A 17,226-nucleotide genomic window follows, 5' to 3' on the forward strand; every position below is an offset into this window, starting at 1 on the left:
ATTCACCTTAATCTCATCGCGGTAAAGTGCTAGCAAGACTCTTTAACAGGGTGTAGCATTACACCTATTTTCTGCTGGTGATGATTAGTTCACAGTTGTTGTGATGGTTAGTTGTCACATCTGACGCCACTGAGTTGGTGACTTTCCATATCACGTCTTGTGGGACTTCTACATTTACTATCGATCCATAATCCAAAGTTATTCTAGAACAGTCGTTGTTAACAAATGCAACATTATAATCTTCAACACATTGTGTATAAATTAAGCGGTCATATCTAATTTTAGCTAAAAGTGTGGCAATCATGTTTTGCTGCCTTGTACATGTGCCTTAATCTCTCACTCCATAAGCACCTTAGAGAAAGGTCACAGAAACCTAGCCAGATGCCTTTCTGTCATTCCAATCCAAAGTGACTTGATATCATTGTATAATAGTTAAGAGTGTGAAGGTTCATGACATTTGTAAGGTTGTTTGTGTAAACAGGTTAATTTAAAGTCGCCATGAAATGGAAGTAGCAATTGTCTTATTTTCCCCGTAGTGACGTATATACGAGTGAAATGGCCCACCTGCCATACCATATGACCGGAAGTAAAGAGAGATCGTTTTAAGGAGGGGAGGAGATTTGCGTTTTTGATTATGAGACAACTAGTGAGGTTATCAGAAAACTGGTTGGCAGTCTAACAAAAACAAGCCCACATATTAAGAATAGTGGTTGATCAAGTCTAGTTTTTCAGTGACTGATTTTTAAACCATTGTTTATAGACAGATCTTTTTTTTACCAAATATATTTCACCAATTTAGGCATCGCATCAACAATGCATGCACTTTATGTGAAGGGCAGGTGGCACAGTAGCTCAGTGGGGAGCACTGTTCCCTCACACCAAGAAGGTCCCAGACTGGAACCTTGGCTGGGTCAGGAGGTCTTTCCTGTGTCAGTGTGGGTTTACTCAGGTTTTCTCTCACAGTCCAAACACATTCAAGTTAGGTTTATTGGAGATGCCAAATTGCCCTTCCCATAATCTGTGTATAGATCAACTTGTGTAGATTAACCGGTTCTCACGTTGAATATAGCCATACTGTAGATGCTGAATTGGTGTTCAATAATTATTTAAAAGGGCTGCTTAATTCTCACTAGTCAGGTTCCATATTGTATAACTTATGTCACTTAAAAAAAATTATGCTCACTAATATGTATCCTTGTCAGAGCCAAAGATTCCATTCAAGAGAAAGTTGCAGGATGTTGAGGTAAAGGAAAAGGAAATGGCGACTCTGCATTGTGAGGTACCAATGCCAAACACCAAAGCTAGCTGGTACATGGAAGAGACTCGTCTAGAAGAAAGCTCCAAGTACCACATGAATGAGGAGGGCACCGTGCGCCGGCTCATAATTACCAATGTTACCACCAACGATGATGCCGTCTATATCTGCGAGATGAAGGAGGGCAGTCGCACTGTGGCAGAACTAACAGTTCTGGGTAAAGCTCTGAACACCATTTATGTATAGTTTATCCAAAGAATTGATTTTGTTTAATTGAGTCTCCTCTCGACAATTCCAGGCAACATCACTAAAAAGCTGCCCAGGAAGACAGTGGTGCCAGTTAGTGATACAGTGATTTTCTGCGTGGAACTGGAGCAACCAGTAGACGATGCATATTGGACCAGGAATGGAGAGAGGCTAAAAGAGGACTCCCGAATTATCATTGCCCGCATAAACAGACAGTACACCTTAACTATTCGTGAATGTACCACAGAGGACTCGGGTGAGGTGGCCTTCATCGCCCGTGACTGCAAGACATCCACTCGCTTCTCTGTCACTGGTGGGTATGGGTCGAAAAAAGCCCATCTTCTGTGCTAAAATACTTATCTACCATAATATGTTTACAGAGGCAATGTGTCTATAACATCACTTTAAATTTGACACATTTGATCTCAGCACCGAGGAAACATCCACCAGATCCCCCAGTTGAACCAGTGGTGCGGAATAAGACAGATTCATCTATCACGCTGGGCTGGTCCCCACCAGACACTGACCGGCCTGTCCCCATTACTGGCTATATTGTGGAGCGCAGGAAGGTGGGAGTCCAAACCTGGGTTAAAATCACTACTACATCTGTGTCTACCACTGAATACACCATTAGCAACATCCCAGAGGAAGCAAGCTATCAGTTCCGTATCTCGGCAGTCAATGATTTTGGCCAGAGTGCTTATTTGGAGGTTCCTGGAACGTTCTACCTTGGTAAGAAATCATTTCTAGTTGCTTGCTATGGGAAGACAGTACAGTAGACTTTCTTTAATGTCCAGAATGTTAAGCTTTACCAGTAAATATTTTTTTGCTTTATCCGGTCAGAGCCCACAGCGTCAGTGAAGATAGGCCTTGTAAACTGTAGTGCACATGCTGGTGAAGAAGCTACCTTCACTGTCGAGCTGTCAGCTGTATGTTCAGGTTCCTGGAGCATAAATGATCGAATGATCCGTAGTGGATCTGAGTACCTGATCACACGTTCAAAGAACACACACACATTGGTCATCAGGGAGGTGTCCATGGGACTGGATGGGGCGCAGGTCAAATTTGTTGGTGGTGGATCTCAGAGCACGGGAACCCTCAGTGTAAAGGGTAAGAAATAAAGTGTGGGTCTGAAAAGCAGACTTACCAGAACATGTGATAGACAAAAACAATTATATTTTTCCTTTCTAGCTCCACGTGCACGCTTCATCAAGTCATCTCAAGTGGAGGTGTTTACCTTCAGTGTACATTCCTCAGCACAGATGTACACAGAAGTGTCCGATTCAAGTGTCCAGGTGATGCACAATTTTATTTTTAGAAATGATTATTATTTTTGAAATCATTTTTGATATTCCATCTTGTGATGATAGTAATGCAGAAATGGCATATATTTTAAAACAAAAGACTCTTATATATGCACTTGCTTTACAAATGTACAGACGTCTGTTAAATGTGTAGCCATCAGGGTATTTGGTCAATGTGTCAAATTTCTTCTCGATGCCTAACTTCAGTACATATACGGTCTGTGCTGCAGGTGGTCTGGATGAAGGACGGAAAAGAGTTGAGGATGGGGAAAAAATATGAAGCAACAAGTGTGGATTGCAAACGGATACTAACAGTCCACAACGTTACCCATGAAGATGTGGGCATCTACGAGTGCATCTGTGATGGTGATAAAATATCTGTTCATCTTGCCCTTAAAGGTAATAAAGCTATTTTCAATGCCATATATATTTCTACTTTACACTTTAATTATGTTGTGTGCTATTTTAATAGCATCTACTCCCTTTGTAATTAAAACAAAAGCTGTAACACTTTACAATAAGGTTGTATTTATTAACATTAGTAAATGCATTAGCTAAGATGAACTTACAATAAGCAATATTGTTTATCAGCATGTATATTTTTTTTAATGTTATTTAATGCCAATACAATTGTTTATACCAGTTGTGTATTAACTTATGCCAAGATTTACGTTGATTTTGAATGCATTAACTCTTTCACCGCCATTGACGAGATATCTCCTCAATTAAGAGAAAACGCTTCCCCGCCAATGACGACATTTTCCGTCTTTCCGCAATACTTATAGCGCCTCACGTGAAAGAGAAAGAACTCCGTGTATGTTTTAAAGATCGCTCTGCATCTGAACTCTATCAAAAGTCCTTCGCAAAAATTGAATTATCTCAGCTTTTTGCTCAAAATTGGGTGTTTTTGAAGAAACCTACCCATGTTTGAGAGGTGATTACAAGACAACTAATGAAGGTAGGATGAAAGTTTTTTTTTTTTGAAAGCAGAGGGTCTGTTCTTTCATCTGATATATTGTTTGTTTATATATTTAAAGAAGAACATTTTCTGGAAGGCATTTAACTTTTGTGAAAATTGCCAATGCTGGCGCTGGCTGTCAACTTTTTTTTTAAATGCTGGCGGGGAAAGAGTTAACTAATCCAACATTATTATAAAGTATTAAATTACAGTTAACTTAATTTACATTTAAATTAAATTTTATAAATACATTTAACCCCATGTAGTATGGGGTTTGGATACAAACTTATTTGACTTATAATATTTGACATAAATATATTATAAGAGAGGTACACAAGATGCATGCTGTACTATGTGGGGATTTCCATATTCCAACAGTTAAAATAAGTGTTGTGTAGTCAGTGCTTCCTATCCCAGCGTAATGGTGTAAGAGGTCAGTGGTGACAGCCAGGAACAGCTGGGCTAAAGCAACACTTAACAGGAAGTGTTGGGAGGGTGTGTTGTCAAGTACATACGCTAGCAGTCATCATATTCAATATACTTGACTATTAGACATGATGGTATCACTTTATTTTAATGGTTCCTTTTAACATTCTGTTGACTTTAAAGAACGTAACACTTACAAGTCAACTAGCTATCATTAGAGTACTAGTAGACCGTTTAATATCTGATAACACCTTATCGTGATGGTCCCCCACCATACATTCTACTGACTAGGCAAGTACATGTTAACTTATTGTACTAAAGTATACTATTTTTTATTATGAACACATGTTTTCCCATAGGCAGTTAGATGTTACAGTACTGCCAGTTCCTGATCAAATTAAATTAAATTGGGACAGCGAAAGTTACCTGTGTGTTCAGTGTCACATGATGGACACTGGATATACCTATTTTTATGCTGTATAATCCATTTCACGTTAAAACCAACTTTTTGGTATCTAAACCTCAATTTTCCCTAACAGAAGAACCATCTAAGTTTGTTAACAAGCCAAGGGCCCAGACCCAGGAGAGCAATGCTCTGATGGGTGACGTGGTGTTGAGCTGTGAGGTTGCTTCTTCTGGAACCACTGTTGTGTGGAAAAAAGATCAGAAAGAAATAATAGAGGACACAAGGACAACCTTTGTCTCTCAGGGGACACAAAGAAAGCTGATCATCAAGGGTGCCAAGCAGAGCGATGAAGGACGCTACTCATGTGAAACGCAAGAGGACAAGATGACATTCCTGGTCAAGATAAAAGGTAAGAATAGTGCTAATTAGTCTAAAACTAAAAGATTTAATGAACATGATTAATCAAACATGCCAGAATACTTAATTAATGTCATAACTATGGTTTTCTTGAACAGTGGTGGTGTAGCCGAACGCTAAATGTTCATTCAACTAATAAATGAGTTAATAAATGAATAGTTATATCAGTTATATATAAAGTATATATTGCCGTTTATCATGTCAATGTCAAATGTGGCCAATATTAGTTCATCAACAATAATTGACCACTGCTTTTAGAGATAAAATCTGTCTGGGAAACATTAATAGAATTTAGAAAGAAACATTTAAATCCATTTTGTGTGTATGGTTTGTGTTTTTCTTTTAATTCATTTGCAAGATATTTTTGCTTGTCCTTCAAAGAGTACGTGCATTCCAGCACCTCATGCTTTTCTGATGCATCATCCAAGCAGTAGACAGTAATGATAAAAATGACACATAAATGTTCTTTCAGAAACCCAGGCTGCTTTTTCAAATAAAGACTCTTATCAGAAGGAAGTCAAAGTGTCAGTTTCCCAAAAAGCCACATTGAGCTGTGAAGTTTCTGACTCTAAGACTGAAGTGAAATGGTTCAAGGATGGCAAGCAGGTGTTTTCCAGTAAGAGTGTCTATATAGAGTCAAAGGGTAAGAGCCGTCAGCTGGTGTTGGAAAGCGTGGAGAAGAACGATGCTGGACAATATACCTGTGAAGTTGGAAATGAGAAGCTGACCTTTAAGATTCTGGTGGAAGGTGAGAACATGCCATTGTGTAAAACAAAAGTGTTTGCTATCTGCCTACCCTTATGAAAAGGCCTATCCAAATTTTCTTTGCTTAGGTTCTCAGCATAGGTTGCAGAAACAAATTCCAACAGTCCTCAAAGTTTGGCAATAAATAGTGACTTGATTTCATTAGTTGTTTTCATGTTTACTTTATTGAAACCTTATGATTATCCCACCAGACATTCAAGCTGCCTTCTCCAACAAGGACACCTATCAGAAAGAAGTCAGAGTATCAACCTCTCAGAAAGCCATATTGAGCTGTGAAGTTTCTGACTCTAAGACTGAGGTGAAATGGTTCAAGGGTGGCAAGCAGTTGTTCTCCAGTAGGAGTGTCCATATAGAGTCAAAGGGTAAGAGCCGTCAGCTGGTGCTGGAAAGCGTGGAGAAGAAAGATGCTGGGGAATACACCTGTGAAGTTGGAAATGAGAAACTGACCTTTAAGATTCTGGTGGAAGGTAAGAACATGCCATTGTGTGCTGGCTTGTTTTTTGAGGCTCACACTGAAAGATTCGAGCATGACATTATGTAAAACAAAAGTTTTGCCATCTGCCTACCCTCATGAAGCGACCCATCAAATTTTTCTTTGCTTATCCAAGCTGATTTAGCCTGGTTAGTGCTTGGAAGTTTGTGGGCCATAGCTATGTAATTTGTTCGAACAAAAGTGCTGTAAATGCAGCACAGTGTCTAATAAAGCAGTTGGCCAAAGGAGACTTGCTGGCTGGTTCAATCTATAAAAAGCAAGCCATAAACCATCACCATTGTGCCTTTGAGAAATGAATCTAACACCAGGTTTCTCCTGTGCCAATATGCATTAAGTTCATGGTTACATTGCTTGAAGGTTGCAGAAACAAATTCCAACAATCCCCGATATGTGGAAATAAATATTGACCTGATTTCATTTGTGGTTTTCATGTTTACTGTATTGAAACGTTATAATTATCCCACCAGATGTTCAAGCTGCATTCTCAAACAAGGACACCTATCAGAAAGAAGTCAAAGTGTCAGTTTCCCAGAAAGCCACACTGAGTTGTGAAGTTTCTGACTCTAAAACTGAAGTGAAATGGTTCAAGGATGGCAAGCAGTTGAGCTCCAGTAAGAGTGTCCACATAGAGTCAAAGGCCAAGAGCCGTCAGCTGGTGCTGGAAAGTGTGGAGAAGAAGGATGCTGGACAATACACCTGTGAAGTTGGAAATGAGAAGCTGACCTTTAAGATTCTGGTAGAAGGTGAGAACATGGATTGTTTTTTGTGGCTCACACTGAAAAATTCAAACATGACATTACATAAAACAAAAGTGTTTGCCATTTGCCTAACCTCATAAAGAGAACGATTACATTTTTCTTTGTCTATCTAAGCTGATTTAGCCTGGTAAGTGCTTGGAAGTTAGTGGGCCATAGATATGTAATTTTTTCGAACAAAAGTGCTGTAAATGCAGCATAGTGTCTAATAAAGCAGTTGACCAAAGGAGACTTGCTGGCTGGTTCAATCTATAAAAAGCAAGCCATAAACCATCACCATTGTGCCTTTGGGAAATGAATCTAACACCAGGTTTCTCCAGTGCCAAAATGCACTTAGTTCATAGTTACATTGCTTGAAGTTTGCAGAAACAAATTCCAACGGCCCTTAATGTGTGGCAAAAAAAAATTTGACCTGCTTTTATTTGTGTTTTTCACATTTACTGTATTGAAACAATATAATTTCCATCAGATGTTCAAGCTGCCTTCTCCAACAAGGATACCTATCAGAAAGAAGTCAAAGTGTCAGTTTCCCAAAAAGCCACATTGAGCTGTGAAGTTTCTGACTCTAAAACTGAGGTGAAATGGTTCAAGGATGGCAAACAGTTGAGCTCCAGTAAGAGTGTCCACATAGAGTCAAAGGCCAAGAGCCGTCAGCTGGTGCTGGAAAGCGTGGAGAAGAAAGATGCTGGAGAGTACACCTGTGAAGTTGGAAATGAGAAACTGGTCTTTAGGATTAAGGTGGAAGGTGAGAACATGTATTGTTTGTTGGCTTGTTTTTTGGGGGGGACTCGTACCGGAAGGTTACAGAAACAAATTCCAACAATCCTCAGTGTTTGGCAATAAGTATTGACTTGATTTCATTAGTGGGTTTTATGTTAACTGTATTGAAACCTTATAATTATCCCACCAGACGTTCAAGCTGCCTTCTCCAACAAGGACACCTATCAGAAAGAAGTCAAAGTGTCAGTTTCCCAGAAAGCCACATTGAGCTGTGAAGTTTCTGACTCTAAAACTGAGGTAAAATGGTTCAAGGATGGCAAGCAGTTAAGCTCCAGTAGGAGTGTTCATATAGAGTCAAAGGCCAAGAGCCGCCAGCTGGTGCTGGAAAGCGTGGAAAAGAAAGATGCTGGAGAATACACCTGCGAAGTTGGAAATGAAAAACTGGTCTTTAGGATTAAGGTGGAAGGTGAGAACATGTATTGTTTGTTGACTTGTTTTTTTTTTGGGTGGAGCTCATACTGGAAGGTTGCAGAAACAAATTCGAACAGTCCTTGATGTGTGGCATTAAGTGTTGACTTGATTTCATTAGTGGGTTTTATGTTTACTGTATTGAAACCTCATGATTATCCCACCAGACGTTCAAGCTGCCTTCTCCAACAAGGACACCTATCAGAAAGAAGTCAAAGTGTCAGTTTCCCAGAAAGCCACATTGAGCTGTGAAGTTTCTGACTCTAAAACTGAGGTGAAATGGTTTAAGGATGGCAAGCAGTTAAGCTCCAGTAAGAGTGTCCACATAGAGTCAAAGGCCAAGAGCCGCCAGCTGGTGCTGGAAAGCGTGGAGAAGAAAGATGCTGGAGAATACACCTGTGAAGTTGGAAATGAGAAATTGGTCTTTAGGATTAAGGTGGAAGGTGAGAACACGCATTGTTTGTTTGCTTTTTTTGTGGCTCACACTGAAAGGTTGCAGAAACAAATTTCAACAGTCCTCAATGTGTGGCAATAAATATTCACTTGATTTGATTGGTAGTTTTCATGTTTACTGTATTGAAACCTTATGATTATCCCACCAGACGTTCAAGCTGCCTTCTCCAACAAGGACACCTATCAGAAAGAAGTCCAAGTATCAGTTTCCCAAAAGGCCACATTGAGCTGTGTAGTTTGTGACCCTAAAACTGAGGTGAAATGGTCCAAGGATGGCAAGCAGTTGAGCTCCAGTAAGAGTGTCCACATAGAGTCAAAGGCCAAGAGCCGCCAGCTGGTGCTGGAAAGCGTGGAAAAGAAGGATGCTGGAGAATACACCTGTGAAGCCGGATATGAGAAGCTGACCTTTAAGATTCAAGTCACAGGTATGGAAGACATCTTTGTTTACCATATTGAAAACAACTTGAATAATATATTTACTCAAAAAATATTATTTTTAATATTGTATCACCATGACTGCCCACCAGACATTCTGCCTGCCTTCGCAAACAAAGATACCTATCCAAAAGACATCAAAGTATCAACCTCTCAGAAAGCCACATTAAGCTGTGAAGTTTCTGACTCTAAGACTGAGGTGAAATGGTTCAAGGATGGCAAGCAGTTGAGCTCCAGTAAGAATGTACACATAGAGTCAAAGGCCAAGAGCCGTCAGCTGGTGCTGGAAAGTGCAGAGAAGAAGGATGCTGGGGAATACACCTGTGAAGCTGGAAATGAGAAGCTGGTCTTTAAGATTCTGGTGACAGGTACTGTATGGAAAATCTTTTTGAACAACTTATTTTGATTATGCGCATGGGGTATTGTTTAGACTTTGTGGTTGCTTTCTGGTAATCACACCCAATAACATTTTCATTATGTTTTTTGGATCATCAGTACTTCTGAATAAGTGAGACTTTGTACCTTACTGACTTAATGACTTTGGATGACCTCTCTTTATACTTCCGTGATAGAGCCCAAAGCAGTCTTCACCAACAAGGACACCTATCAGAAAGAAGTGAAGGTGTCAGTTTCCCAAAAAGCCACACTGAGCTGTGAAGTTTCTGACTCTAAGACTGAGGTGAAATGGTTCAAGGATGGCAAACAGTTGAGCTCCAGTAAGAGTGTCCACATAGAGTCAAAGGGTACCAGCCGTCAGCTGGAACTGGAAAGCGTGGAGAAGAAGGATGCTGGAGAATACACCTGTGAAGTTGGAAATGAGAAACTGGTCTTTAGGATTAAGGTGGAAGGTGAGATGTCTTTGACATGATATTTGATTTTCAAGCCTCAGTGAAGCTCAACGAGTACCTTCATTTACTTTTACCTTCACAGATGTCCCTGCCAAATTCCAGAAGACATCAGTGACAAAGGATACACTGGTAGTAGATACAACAGAGAAGATTGTTTTGAAAACCGAAGTGACTTCTGAGAGTTGTAATGTCAAGTGGTTCAGGGATGGTGTGGAAATAAAAGAAGGATCAAAGTATGAGATAAAAAAAGAAGGTCGCTCACGTGTCCTTGTTGTGAAGTCTTCTGATACCAAAGATACTGGCACTTACTCCTGCCAGACTGTTGATGACAAGATGGAGTTCAAGGTTCAGGTCAAAGGTAAAAGCTGATATGCAGTGTTTGATAAATAATTATTGAGTCATCTCCTAAGAGTTAATGTGCAGTAGTCTCAGCAATTTAAAATCTTTTGTTAAAACTACTAACCCTAACCCTAACGTCCACCATGCAGCATGACCTCCATTTGTTCATCTAAAGTATCTGCAGGGCATTAGCTGAAGCTCTGATAGCAATTGCTAGATTTACCAAAGGCATATTCAACTTAATTCTTCAAGGATCACAAACATGTTTTTACTGTTTACCCACAGAGACACCTTTAAAGTTTGTGGTGCCTTTGCAGCCAGTGTGTGCAGTATTAGAAAGCACCATGATCCTTTCCTGTGGTCTCAACAAAGAAACAGTTAACGTTCTTTGGAGGCAAAATGGCAAGGAAATCAAACCGGGTGGCAGGTACAGTATCCGTACTGATGGCACCAACTGCATCTTGACTGTGTCTGCTGTGACTCAGGCGGACGAAGGTGATTACAGCTGTGAATGCAAAGATGACAAGACCTCTACCAAAGTTACCACAAAAGGTAAGTCATCAATGCCCATGTCTGCGTATTGAAAGTCATCAATTCAAAATGAACCAACTTGACCAATTAAACTTGTTTTAAGCAATGGATGTTCTTCTTATCAGTTCTTTGAGCTAACTTTTCAACTCTTCATCACATTTCAGCCCCACGTCTTGTGAGGTTCACTACCAAGCTAAACAACATGGTTGCAAATGAAGGCAAAGATGCCATTTTTAAATGCTCCATCACACCTTCTGATGTATCCGTCAAATGGCTGCGTAATGATGTTCCCATCCTAGCCAGTCCTAAATTTAAGATTGCTCATGGAGGAAGCAGTCACTCCCTCACTATCACGGCTGTTACTAAGGAGGATGCAGGAGAGATTAGTATTGATGCCGAAGGCAAAGTGTGCAAAGCCACATTGCAAGTACAACGTAAGAACTACAGCTAAGAGTATCCACATACAGGGTTATACATTTATGACTCTTTTTCATTTGCATTTTTGAAGTTACAAGGTCTGTATTTCACTGCAAATGTATAGACAAATTTTCATTGATGTCTGTTGCAGAGCTTCCTGTGACCTTCAAAAAGAAGCTTGCAGATATCACAGTTCAGGAGCAGGATACAGTTCGGTTCGAAGTGGAGCTCAGTAAACCCTCTACAGATGTCAAGTGGATGAAAAATGGTGTGGTACTACAACCCGGTGGAAATATGGAGATCCATGTTGATGGTGCCAAGCAGATTCTGGTCCTCAAGAGTGTGGCATATGGTGACAGAGGCCACTATTCCTGCGAAACCCTGGATGACAAGACCCAGGCCAAACTAACAGTAGAGAGTACGTTTTCCTTTAAAACATTAAAGTTGTTTATATACTGTTTGATGTTATGTTCAGATATGTTGCATCCGTTGAAACCACTTATAACCCAATAAACATTGCACCAAACAAACAAGGATCTATGTACTGGGCACATCAAGTCTTTCACCCATTTTTTCTTTGTTGTTCTCGAATACAGTTAAGAAGATTCAGGTGGTTAAAGGCCTGAAAGAGATGAAAGTAAAAGAAAACGATACTGTTACAATGGAGGTGGAGCTCAGCAAGGCTGATGTAGAAGGTTCATGGACTAAAGATGGCAAGAAACTACGGGTAGCATCCAATATCCTCATTTCAGCACTTGGCAACAAGCACTGCCTGACTTTGTCCCAGTTAAAGCTTAGTGATGGTGGAACAATCACATTCCAGGCTGAGGATGTTCATACTTCTGGAAAACTCATTATTACAGGTGTGTTTATCTTAAAGTAGGGGTGTCCACTCCTGCTCCTGGAGGGCCGTTGTCTCTGCAGAGTTTTATTCCAGCCGTAATCAAACACACCTGATCCAGCTAATCAAGGTCTTACTAGGCAGACTAGATACTTTGAGGCAGGTGTGTTGAGGGAAGTTTAAGCTAAACTCTGCAGGACACAGGCCCTCCAGGACCGACTTTGGACACCCCTGTCTTAAAGGGATAGTTAACCAAAATTATTTACTTCCTCTTATGTTGTTACAAACCTATATTAATTTCTTTGTTCTGATGAACACGAAGGAATATATTTTGAGGAATGTTTGTAACAAACCGATCAGAAGCCTAATTTACTTGCAAAGTAGGAAAAAGGATACTTTGGAAGTAAATTTAGCTTCTGATTGGTTTGGTTACAAACATTCCTCAACATAACTTCTTTGTGTTCATCACTTTGATAAAAAGCCCAATTGAAAACATAATTTTTGGTGTTGTGTGTACAGAACCTGCTGCAAAAATCCTCAGACCTCTTCAAGATATCAGTTGTCCAGAAAAGGAGAAAGTCACTTTTGAATGTGAGGTGTCAAGAGCAAATGCAGATGTTAAGTGGTTTAAGGTATTTGTATTTGATTCAGAATTGCAGAAATAAACATTATCTAGCTTCATAATACACATTTTTTTTATCAAATAATATGAAACTCAAAGAAAGTGTCATTTGGACTTTGCTAGGATGAGATCGAACTGAAGCCAGGAAAGAAATACGGCATCCATTCCCAGGGCAACAAACGCAGTCTACTCATCCACAATTGTGCCTATGAGGACCAGGGTCAATATATATGTAAAACAACAGATGACAACACTTCCGCCAAGCTCACTGTTCATGGTAATGATGAATACACTTTTTTTACTAAATTGGACAGTCATTAAAATAAATAATCTCAAAATAATATTTTACAATCTCACAGCTCGCGATATTAAGATTGTGAAGCCACTTAAGGATTTGGAGGTGACAGAGAAGGAGAGTGCATCGTTTATCTGTGAGATCTCTCACGATGAGGTAGAGGCTCAATGGCACAAAGGAGACACAAAACTCAAAGCTGGAGACAACATAAAGATGAGGCAGGAGGGTGAGTTGAACTGAGTTAACAGCAGTTTGCAGGGGCTTAAAAATCATAAATTCCAATAAGTCACCAATCCAATAAAACTCTCTACTTCAGACAGGACATACGTTCTGCTCTTTAAATCTGTGAAGGCTGAGGATGCAGGCGAGGTCAGGTTCACAGCTGAGAAGGCATCATCGACTGCTAAACTGAAAGTTAAAGGTTTATGATTTGGATAAATACATTTTGCATTTAGCATTAAGAATAATTAACTAAATCTGATGCTGTGCTTGTACTGTCTAACAAATCCTACTCTCAAGCTACCAAGAACCCTAAGGTCCTTTTTACTCTTTACAGAGCTGCCTGTGAGATTTGTGAAGAAACTGAGGGAGAAAATCGCCATGTACAAACACAAAGCGTACTTAGAGTGTCACGTGTCACGGGCTAGTGCTAAAGTCACATGGTACAAGAACAAGACTCAGATTAAACCCAGCAAAAAGCATGAGATTACCAGTGAGGACATCTACAGGAAGCTCACCATCATTGATGTGGACTCAGATGATGAGGATACATACACGTGTGATGCCATTGATGATAAGACGTCATGTCAACTTCTTGTAGAGGGTAAAAATATATATATTTCCTGTAATTATTACATTTTAGGATGAAAAAACTGCATTCATACAACATGCATCAGTTTCCTAATGATCTGCAATATACTTGAACCTTGGTATGTGATGTGCTTATGTACGGTTAACTCTTAATGTAAATTTAACTTCCATGCGATTTTAATAAACATAAACATTCTGAGCACTATACTTTCTTATCACAACTTTAGAGCAAGCGATCAGCATAGTACGAGAGCTGAGTCCTGTAGAGGTGACAGAGCCCTTTGCCGCCCATTTCGAGGTGGAAGTGAGCGTGGAGACGGTTAAGCCAGTGAAGTGGACACTAAATGGGGAACAGCTGAAGGAGAGTGCGGATATCGAGATAGAGAAAGAAGGAACTATGCACCGCCTTACTTTTAAGAAGACCAAGGTCGCCATGTCAGGCACTGTACAGTTCACTGCTGGCAAAAGCAAATCTACAGCTGAGCTCACAGTTAAAGGTCAGGGATTGGTTTATCAAGAACTACATGCATCCCACCCCATTTGATTCTAATAACATCAATTAACAATTAACAAGAGTTGAGTAATGACATGTTTTCTTGTAAATTAGAATTTTTTTAACATGCTCTTGTGTTCAGGTTCAGTAATTACACTTTAAGGGCAATGAAAAGGTTATTATTCAGTAAGTGAAATGCCTTATTTTAACAAATGTCACTTTAGTCATTTTATTGGTATTTAACAAATTTGTCATTCGCTGCAAAACCCTCTAAGTGCAGGCAAGCTTTTTTGGCAAAAACCTTCACTTCTATAAAAAAGTCCACTTGGACAAGACATAGTAAAGTTGCAAAAGCACTACAGATGTAACTAATGTAACTAAAAACATTGCAGATGATGAAAGTCAAAATTCAAAATGTAAAAATTAACAAACTGAACCACACATTAGGTAATGCATGTGGATGCCACTAACCAAATTCTCCACCTTTGAAAATACTCTTGTTTGCGTTTTAAAGTGGCTTTTCATATTATCCCTCAGAGCGTCCTATTGAAGTCTTGGAGCCACTCAAAGATGCGATAGCGAAAGAGAAGACATCCATTACACTGTGCTGTAAGTTTTCTGCCCCACCAAAAGAAGTGCAGTGGTTTAAGGGCCAAACTGCTTTGAAGGCTTCTAGCAAGTATTTAATAAGGCAAAAGGACGCCAGTGTGCAGCTGACCATCCAGACCTTGAGCGCAGAGGACTCTGGAGAGTATCGTTGTCGGGTTGGGGTCTGTGAGACCAAAGCCAATCTTAATGTAGAAGGTAAAGTCATAGAGAAGGCATTCAGAGTATGTTGTTTCAAATTGCATACCCTTTATACATCCAGCCTGTTTGAGCTAGGCCGATTGGCTTAGGTTAGTCCATGCACTTATTTCATACGTGGGTTGTAGTGGTGCCAAATAAATTAAGTACTGAACTTTTTTTAAGGCTTTTATCAGTTTGTTAATACATGTTTTAATGTATATTTAGTGCAATAATACATCATGACACAATTATGCTGAGGACAGTCTTAAGTTTAAGAAGCTGAAATAAAAATTCACCCTGATAATGTTTTTATGTTTCTGCCATATACGCAGTGCGTAAAATCCAGATCACAAAGCATCTAGCAGACCTGGTGATAGATGAAGATGGCGATGCTGTGTTCACATGTGACATCAACTATCCTGATGAAGAGGTCCAGTGGATGCTCGATGACAGACCACTCTTCAACAATGATGTCAATTCCATCACCCATGTGGATAAGACCCATACCCTTACTCTCAAGAACCTTGCACCTAAGGATGGTGGGAAGGTCTCCATCAGCGTAAGGGATGTGACAGAAACAGCCCTGCTAAAGGTTAAAGGTAAAAAGATAATATAATAATAATCAGGGTTACAGAAAATGGAATACACCTAGATGAAGAAGGCGGCAGGTTTTAACATAAAGCCATACTTTTATTTTACTTATATCCAGAGAAGAAGGCTGTATTCCTGAAGTCTCTGGACGATGTGGTTGCAGAGGAGAAGGGTACAGTTACTCTCAAGTGTGAAGCCTCAAAACCCAGGGTTGCCCCTGTGTGGCGTAAAGATGGTACAGTCCTAGAAGCAAGCAAAAAGTATGAGTTCCTCCATGACGGAAAGACCTTGGGATTGATTGTCCATGACATCACGCAAGCTGATGCTGGCGAGTACAGTTGTGATCTTGGCACAGATCTAGCAAAGTCCAAAGTCACTGTCAGAGGTATGACGACAAGCAATTATTGTTCTAATAAGCTCCAGTACCTGTACGTGTAGGGATTCTAATAATAAATCCACTGTACAATAGATACAACGTCTGACATAGCTTTGCTGGTGTTTTTAAAAATCTTTTTGCTTTTGACCCCAGATATCCAAATCGGAATAACCAAGCGTCTTAAGTCAGTAGAAGCCAAAGCAGGTGAAAGCTGCACATTTGATTGTATCTTGTCCAGGGAAAGCTCAGAAAAGTGTACCTGGAGTCTAAAAGGCCAACCCGTCACTGATGGTGGACGATTTCAAATAAGCAGCAGAGGACGCAAATACACCTTAACAATCAAAGGAGTCTCAGCTTCTGACTCTGGTGAGCTGATCTTTTCCCTCAAGGACTTGAGCTCAAAGGCAACTTTGTCTGTTGAAGGTAAGCAGAACTTGTACCAACATGGCATTGAAATGGATAACTCCTGTTCCACATAAAACTTAGCATGTCTTATTTTTTCATTCAGGTGAAGCTCCTACTATTTCCAAAGAGCTTCAAAGTGTCAGTGTCAAAGCTGGTGAAGATGCCACATTCTCCTGTGAACTTTCTCAACCTGGACTGGACGTGAAGTGGTCCAAGGATGGCAAGTCCATTAGGAAAAGCCAGAAATATGAGATCAGCCAGGCACAGACACTCGTAAGGCTGACTGTCCGCAATGTCACTGACAAAGATGCTGGTGAATACAGCTGTGAAGTTGCTGGTGGTCCAACCTCAAAGGCTAAACTGGAGATCAAAGGCAAGGATATTACTCTTTTTAAAATCACTTTTGCTGTACTTTTTAAAAGTGTATTTATTTTGGAATTTCTTTATAGAAATGGCCAACAAATTTATTTGTGAGCTAAACGACACCACAGCGGAAGAGAAAAGTACCATCTCTGTTGAATGCGAGACAGCCCACCCTGCCTCTAAAGTCACCTGGCTCAAAGGAAAGAAGGAGATCATGACAGGAGGAAGGTACGAGCTGATACAAAAGGGAACGGTCCTTATCCTCAAAGTGAAGGATCTTGAGAAGAGCGACAGTGAGGTATACACCTGTGACATTGGCTCTGCGAAGACTACAGCAAAGTTAACGATTAAAGGTAAGAGCCTGACTTCAAGAAGTGTGCTGAAATTGCTGATTTTTCTGCCTCTCAA

General features: G+C 40.1%; 1 protein-coding gene across 27 annotated transcripts in view; it reads left to right on the forward strand.

The window, feature by feature from the left end:
- Positions 1–17,226, forward strand: part of obscnb (obscurin, cytoskeletal calmodulin and titin-interacting RhoGEF b) — a 64,112-nt gene that overhangs the window by 3,742 nt on the left and 43,144 nt on the right. For all 27 annotated transcript variants that reach the window (XM_065258638.2, XM_065258649.2, XM_065258650.2 and 24 more), the window contains exons 3-35: positions 1,203–1,472; positions 1,554–1,814; positions 1,931–2,233; positions 2,345–2,611; positions 2,693–2,796; positions 3,036–3,204; positions 4,729–5,004; positions 5,485–5,760; positions 5,969–6,244; positions 6,738–7,013; positions 7,495–7,770; positions 7,936–8,211; positions 8,381–8,656; positions 8,816–9,091; positions 9,194–9,469; positions 9,674–9,949; positions 10,032–10,307; positions 10,574–10,840; positions 10,984–11,253; positions 11,388–11,654; positions 11,833–12,099; positions 12,597–12,709; positions 12,823–12,976; positions 13,059–13,220; positions 13,311–13,415; positions 13,551–13,817; positions 14,032–14,301; positions 14,835–15,101; positions 15,416–15,682; positions 15,793–16,059; positions 16,204–16,473; positions 16,559–16,828; positions 16,905–17,171. In XM_065258638.2, coding sequence (XP_065114710.1) covers positions 1,203–1,472; positions 1,554–1,814; positions 1,931–2,233; positions 2,345–2,611; positions 2,693–2,796; positions 3,036–3,204; positions 4,729–5,004; positions 5,485–5,760; positions 5,969–6,244; positions 6,738–7,013; positions 7,495–7,770; positions 7,936–8,211; positions 8,381–8,656; positions 8,816–9,091; positions 9,194–9,469; positions 9,674–9,949; positions 10,032–10,307; positions 10,574–10,840; positions 10,984–11,253; positions 11,388–11,654; positions 11,833–12,099; positions 12,597–12,709; positions 12,823–12,976; positions 13,059–13,220; positions 13,311–13,415; positions 13,551–13,817; positions 14,032–14,301; positions 14,835–15,101; positions 15,416–15,682; positions 15,793–16,059; positions 16,204–16,473; positions 16,559–16,828; positions 16,905–17,171 — 8,160 coding nt within the window. The remainder of the gene's footprint in view (positions 1–1,202; positions 1,473–1,553; positions 1,815–1,930; positions 2,234–2,344; positions 2,612–2,692; positions 2,797–3,035; positions 3,205–4,728; positions 5,005–5,484; positions 5,761–5,968; positions 6,245–6,737; positions 7,014–7,494; positions 7,771–7,935; positions 8,212–8,380; positions 8,657–8,815; positions 9,092–9,193; positions 9,470–9,673; positions 9,950–10,031; positions 10,308–10,573; positions 10,841–10,983; positions 11,254–11,387; positions 11,655–11,832; positions 12,100–12,596; positions 12,710–12,822; positions 12,977–13,058; positions 13,221–13,310; positions 13,416–13,550; positions 13,818–14,031; positions 14,302–14,834; positions 15,102–15,415; positions 15,683–15,792; positions 16,060–16,203; positions 16,474–16,558; positions 16,829–16,904; positions 17,172–17,226) is intronic.

This window comes from Paramisgurnus dabryanus, chromosome 22 (assembly GCF_030506205.2).
Source record: "Paramisgurnus dabryanus chromosome 22, PD_genome_1.1, whole genome shotgun sequence".
Classification (NCBI taxonomy): domain Eukaryota; kingdom Metazoa; phylum Chordata; class Actinopteri; order Cypriniformes; family Cobitidae; genus Paramisgurnus; species Paramisgurnus dabryanus.